This window comes from Sceloporus occidentalis, unplaced genomic scaffold (assembly GCF_023333645.1).
Source record: "Sceloporus occidentalis isolate IW3139 unplaced genomic scaffold, rSceOcc1.0.p SCAF_81, whole genome shotgun sequence".
NCBI classification, from domain to species: Eukaryota; Metazoa; Chordata; class Lepidosauria; order Squamata; family Phrynosomatidae; genus Sceloporus; species Sceloporus occidentalis.
The window spans coordinates 3,780,466-3,787,500 of NW_028317061.1; the positions used below are offsets into that span (position 1 = coordinate 3,780,466).

The following is a 7,035-nucleotide window of genomic DNA, read 5'->3' on the forward strand; positions in this document are numbered from 1 at the left end:
GATGGTGTGTTTTAAGGTGGTCCACAACATATCCTTAAAAAGGATTTTCCTTGCGCTTCATTTTCCACCGCTATAGTATAATAAACAATTAGATACGATAACAAAAAATAGCTGACAGTGAAAGATGAGAAGGAAGTCTGGGCGTTGCCCTCTATAATTTCTTCAATGTATAACTATTTTTGATCAATTCAAATGTCACAATCTATTTTATGACACTTCTGAAATGGTAACTTCAGAGCCCATTACCATGTTTTCTATTTTTATTAGGCCATGAAATTACTAGGTTATTGCTTCCTTTCTGTAGTTTTGATTATTCTATTCATCCTGGCAAATGAATTCTGACACATCCATCTCCGTTTTCTTTAAACCAGAGAACTAGCGTTTGACATTTCGTCACTGCGCGTATACAAATGAACATTTAAATCAGCGCTTTGATTCCGAAAATTTACTGCATTGCCTTTTTTTCCATCAAATCATTACTGTAGACAACAGTTTGTCTATCTTGTCTGCCAAAGTCAATTTCTTCGACAATACATCCCAATTAGTCTTGCAAATTCACTTGCCAGCAAAACTATTCCTTGTTAAGCAGCCATTAAGCATTATCACATTTTAAAATTTTTACCAATCGCTCTACGTTCCCTTTAAAATACAGACACCAATATGCGAGCGATTTATAGCACTCACAGGTCATCAACGGAAAGTTAGTGTGCATTATATTTATTGGAAATGGCGCTGTATTTTACAATGCTTGGGCTGCCTTTACGTCTGTGCGAAGGCTTGGCGATAACCCTCAATGCACAATTTTAATGTTGTGCTACGAAACACAAAAACATAAAGTTTAATGGCAGATAAGAACCTTTCTTTAGTCTCTCTGTTGCTCCTTATGTAAAGACGTAAACCTTAATCAGTCCTTGGTCTCGCTGAATGCTTAAATCCCCTCGCTGGATTAGCCTCTACGACTTCTGCTGGGAGGCTGTTCCACTTATCTATCACTCTACCAGTAAACTTAAACTTTACCCTGCATAACATCTAAACCTCTGACCCTCTAGGTTTAAATTCTAACCTCTTGTTCTACCATTTATTTCTTTTGATACTAACTTCCCTCCTGTACTTCATTAAGTCCCTTTAAATATTTAAATTAAAGTTTCTATTCTATCTTCTCTCTCTCCTTTCCTCCAAGCTGTACATATTAAGCCCAGGGTATTTATTTCTTATCCTGCTAACCATTCACCATTTAATCACCCTCCTCTCAAAACGTCAATATCCTTCTGGAGATGGCATTCTAAGAATTGTAGCAGCGGTCTCACCAGAGATCTATAAAGTAGCGGAACCACTCCTCGCTTCCCGCTGCTTACTGCTGCCTCTAGCCATACAACCAAGCACCCAATATCCAGCTAGCCTTTTCATACTTCAAAATCCAAATGGAGAGATATCACTGCATTTGCTGTGAAGCCCCTGTGCTGCTATATTATAACTATATTCATCTCAAGTGCCCCGGTAGCAGCATACATAGAATATTTAGAGTAATAGGATTCCATGATAAACTTTTAGTTACTTTCATGAAACATTCATTCGGGAATCAGCTTCCAGAATACTGGCTCTTTTTTTTCATACAATATGCTGTAAAATGTTAACCTTATACACAATCTGGATGTTAGAACGCACAATTTTGTCCCGATAAGGCATTTTATATACAGAGTCAATGTTTAACTGTTTTCCTTTCTCTCAGCTTGAATCTAAATCAAGCCCCACTTGTGTCTTGCAATGAAAAATAAGCCTGAAGTACATTGTAAGTGCGTGGTACTTTTTGTAACAGACGTATTGATTGATGTGTCCCCTCGCAGCACAGTATGGCTTACCCTCCTTCCTGGTGATCTAACCCATAATGTTCTATTTCAGTGCCTGGCAGCGGCTGGATAGGCGGCGGTGGGAGAGGAACGTTTGCCCAGTTGGATCCATTATTTTTCTGACCCTTGGTGCTATTTTTATTTTTCTTCTTTTTTCCACCTTTTCCACCTATAATAAAATACGTATTGTTCAGGATGTTGAATTTTAACAATACCATATATGATAACATTTGTGTAATTAATTTTCTTAATAAATCATTGAAAAACTGTTTTTCAGAAGCAAACAATTTTTAAAGCAAGCTTTATATCACAACGTATATCACAAAGTATAGACTAACTATTTGTGCACCCAGTAGCCAAATAAACCACAATAGAGCTGCATAACCCCCATGTCTAACAATTTGTATGAAGAACGGCTATTTTGTAACTCTGAATAAGGATCATGATCTCATCAAGGATCATGGAAGTTGCAGTTTTTACTTTTAATGATTTACTGGTGCGAAAATAATTTTATTGCATACTTTGCATGATGGAATTTAGTAGGTACTGAAATCTAACAATTTTTACACTGGGTCATTGTGTATTATGGCTTAAAGATCTAAAAGATCTATTAGAATATTGCGTGTCAAAAATCGAATGGTTTATCACCAGCAGCAAGAAGATTTTCTTGTATCCTATGAAAAATATCAATTTTAAACTGACCCTACAAATACTTTTTAGACAATTTTCATTTTTGATGAAGGTAAAGCCATGTTAGCCACAAAAAGAGTAGCTCTGGTAAAGATTATACATTTATTGGCCAGCTGAGGTATAAAAGATAGCAGGTTCCCGAGGTATCTATATTCCGAGGTCTCTTCTTCATGCATATTATAGTATAAAGTGCCTGAAGAACAGATGTAGTACAGTATTGAGAACTTTAACACCCCAAACGGCTCATGTCAATAAAAGTGACAAAGATGTACAATCATTACGGGATAAAAGACAACACTTCATGCGATGTTTGGGTGAAGCAGACACACAGATACATCTTTCAGTTAGCCTTAAACGGAGCATGATATAGAGCTCCTGTTGCGCACAGTAGACCGACCTGAGAGGCTGCCACTTCTCTCTGAGCTGTTGTGTGAGCTGGTGGTGCTGAAATCCTGTGACTGGTTGTGTGGCATTCTATTTGATACTCCCTCAGCAATTCGATAGTCGGGTATGTAAAGTAAGGCTAAGGGTTAAAGGGCAAAGGTCACAGTGGCATTATGTGATTAGTAAACAGCAGAAGCTCATGCACCACATGCAATTAGCAACCAAAGCAGAGGTGGTGAGGAGGAGAAACATCACACGCATGGTGTTACAATGGAATTTGGGGGGGGGGCTTGGTATTTAAACATGATAGTAACAATAGCACATAAACGGATATAAACCAGTAAGGGTGAAGGGAACGTGGTTACATGCAATATCTCAATTAGTCAATGTTAAAGGCAAACTAGATTTTGCTGACTGTTTACCGAATCCTAACTTCATGCACACAAATAGTCCTCAATTTATGGGTCTTGACTCACCGTTGGTGCCTTTGCCTTGGTCTGGAAGACAATAACCTATTCCGGTGAGGTCCGATTTCTGCTGAGCAGGAGGCTTCCACTGCTGATCAGGTAAGTCCACGGCAAGCTCATGAATGCTGTTGGAATGCAGAATCTGGGTAGTAGCATACGGCGTGGTTTGGGTCATTTGTCCTGGGCAGTTATAGCTGGATTTGGTGGTGAAATCAATACTGCTGTAAATCGCTCCATCCGAAAGCATCGTAGCCGTTTTGTCTCCTTGGCCTGGCACGGCTGGCATCACATCTGCGTTAAACATAGGGGAATGAAACAAACCAGTGATGCACGGGATGCCGGGACTATCAAGGTTTAGGATGAAAAATAAATGTGTCAGTCAGTACATTTGAATTTCGGCTGAGAGAGTCTGTGAACCAACGGAGGGAAGATGATATACAACAGTCGCCTTACTATCAGCATGGGTGACAGGCCAACCACTTGTCCTTCACGTCTCACTGCCTAAAACCATCCCTTTTTTTCCTCGATACCTTCATGTCAGCAAGTCGAATTTAGAATATTTCAAAACAGAAGAACCTTTTTTTTTCTTCCACACTTCATTTTATGTCAAGCTCTCTGGTGTATTGACAAATAACAAGGAAACGAATCCACAAATCTTGGGAAAGCCTCCTCTTCCATGAAAACAATGAGAAACTGCTCAATGGGTACAACTGAAATACTAAATCATCCTGATCTACGGGAACCATTCTTCAATCATCTTCTGTGATTTCATCCCAGAATCTTTGCAAAATGTATATATATATATATATATATATATATATATATTAAGAGCAAGCAAAGATTGCATGTAGATAAGGAAATGCAAAAAAAGACATATTCTATTTTTATATGCCTCTGTATGCATTTCATACCTGGACAACAAGATCTATATAATGACTAATAACAATTCTACAGCTGGGAACAAATTAATGTCCTTGAACAGTAATGATGTTTGTAAAGACAATAGTCATTCTATAGAATATTGGGTAGTCAAAGAAAATATAATCAGATTCCATAAATAATTTATTTAATGATTTCCACAATTGGTTGTGCAATACAGCCACTGGTATATTTAACAATATGGTATATTTAATTTATCATTATTATAAATCAGTTATTCAGAATTAATAACGTAATTTGATTTTTATAATAAATGGAGCAGCCAAATGCCCCGCACAGTGTTTCTACGCGGCAATAAGTTGTTTGCCCGTTTAGAGGAACATGGCAGAATAACTGCAGCAAATTGTCAGTGATTTCAGTGGGATGAGAATTGACACCTTAAGTGCATTTTTATCTTTTCAGTATAACTGTCCCGTTAATTAAACCACTATTAATAAAATTAAACCATTTTGTAACCCCAGGTAAATATTAGCATTCTGGTTAAAATTATAGACCTTAGCATTTTAAACCTTCATTTAACTACTTAACCATCTAAGATCTACCCATTGAATGTTCTTCTCATGCAAAGAAAGAATTACACTTTTGTTTTACATGCAACGGTTTACCTGTACAGCATGATAAAAAGTCTGAAATGGAATTATTGACGTGCACTGACACCGTACAGACAGCACTAACCTCCACAGCCGAAATTAACAAGATCATTTGGTCCATTGTTACTGTTATTTACAGGCATGCTGGATGCAGGCCAGGAGTCCGCAAGCCAAGGATAGCTAGAGTCACCAGCATTTAAAAGTCCAGGACGACTATATAAACAAAAAAACAAAAAAATGGGGGAAAGAGTTATTGTTAATCAGTAAATGTGTACCTGTGTAAATGCTGTAAGGCTGAAAAATGTATATGCAAATACGTTTGAGCCGATCCTATGCTATGACTATCATGAATCTGAATGATGTATACTGCCTGTAAAAGGGAGTAAGCTATCAGCCCAGAAAGGGAACCTTCCACAGGTCTACATGATAAATGACCACCTCGGGAGATAATCCTTCAAAAGGACTGCTCTGAAACAGTCATTTCCAGGACTTTAAGCTACTTTTTTCAACACCTTTCACATTCCGATAGAACGCTTGTCACCCACGAACTGATTTTCTGTTTCAGTGTTTTGTATTTTAAGACAAGAGGGGTCGTAACGTTGTTACGTTTCCAAAAATGAGCTACATTTTATACTCTTTAAACCTTCCATCGAGCTCGTGTTGCGATGTACTTTACACAATGTACATCTACAGCTCATCAGAGAGGCTTGGTGCAGAATACAAAAGCTTGTTTGGTGATGGGTGACTCCGCTCAGGGCACAATCACTCAATGATGTCCTAAACAAATGGCAAATATGTCACAGTGCATCAGTCAGACCACACACACCGAAACCACAGGAAAAACCTACACATATGATCTAACTGATCTCCTTAGTCCATGGTGATTGCTCCGCATTTAGAACTTTGCCTGAGAATTGTTCTTGGATATGTCCCTTTGTGGAAAAAGCTCTGCCCTGACATAAGATTCCATGTAGATATTGTACTACTGCCCCAGATACTAATGTCTTAAAGAGAGCTGTTTGGGGTTGAAACTCTATCAGCAGAATAAAGGAAAATTAGAAAGGATAGTGAGATGGCTGCAGCCTACAATCATTTTGGTTAGACACAGGTCAGATGTCACTACATCCCAAACAATCCCAACCAGACATTCCTCCTATTGCCTTAATCTAGGAAATCTGACACCCCCGCGCATTGCATGGCTAAAGCTGTTGCCTTTTTAGAACACAGAGGACCCCAAGCAAATATTACTCACTCCATTTTTATATTACAATACATCAATCGCTCCAATTGTGTCTGAGTTAGCATCAACACTTTATCACTTCAATTTGTTAATACTAGTAATAAGTAACTAATCTCTGTCTTATTTTATCATACTCTATTCCTCCTCCACCCAAACAGAAGACCACGATGCAGACCATGATGCAGGGAGTTGCAGATGATTAGTAATACAATGTGGGAAGAGACAAAGGGAATGTTAGGGTCTGCCTTTTAATATAAGAGAAGGGCTTATGGCAATAATGCCTGACCAGTGTCTACATGGTTATAAAAACAGAGAAGGGTGTCAGGGGAAATCTGTGACCTTTAACTACTAGAGTAATACAACTGAATACTCTGAATAGGCAGAATGCCTGATCGGGGGCTGCTTTATTAAAGGATATGCCCAGGAAATAATGTTTAATTGGTGAATTTTTGATTAACACAAGAAAAGGGGTGACAGGGATAGCAAGCAGGCTTTGCTGTGTTATTACTCAGAAAGCCATGGTAGGGAAAGGGGATCATCTAATCGACTAATATGTCAATATGACATCAAAGAAGGAGCCAACAGGAGGAATCAAGGCCTGATTAAATGTCAGATTATTAGAAATGATAGGAAATAGGGTAAGAAGTGTTCACTTTTAAGCTGTATATAATAATACAAGGGAGGTTTTACTAAAGCAGGGGTTTGATCTGCAGAAAAGGGGTACGGACTCAGTAGGGTCATACAAAGGTGGCAACCCAGTTCCTTAGGGGTAACCAGGCAAAGCTTGCAGTTAGGAGACATAAGTGTCTGTCCCTGCACTCGGGTGAGACATCAGTGTCTGTTCCTGCACTCGGGTGAGAGACATCAGTGTCTGTCCC

At 38.6% G+C, this 7,035-nt stretch overlaps 1 protein-coding gene across 1 annotated transcript in view; it reads right to left on the minus strand.

Moving 5' to 3' along the window:
* The window catches only part of LOC149285316 (roundabout homolog 2-like), a 440,725-nt gene that overhangs the window by 14,727 nt on the left and 418,963 nt on the right, over positions 1 to 7,035 (minus strand). The window contains exons 21-24 of the mRNA XM_089495533.1: positions 5,003 to 5,130; positions 3,398 to 3,679; positions 2,935 to 3,060; positions 1,860 to 2,016 (exon numbers count right to left, since the gene is read on the minus strand). Coding sequence (XP_089351659.1) covers positions 1,860 to 2,016; positions 2,935 to 3,060; positions 3,398 to 3,679; positions 5,003 to 5,130 — 693 coding nt within the window. The remainder of the gene's footprint in view (positions 1 to 1,859; positions 2,017 to 2,934; positions 3,061 to 3,397; positions 3,680 to 5,002; positions 5,131 to 7,035) is intronic.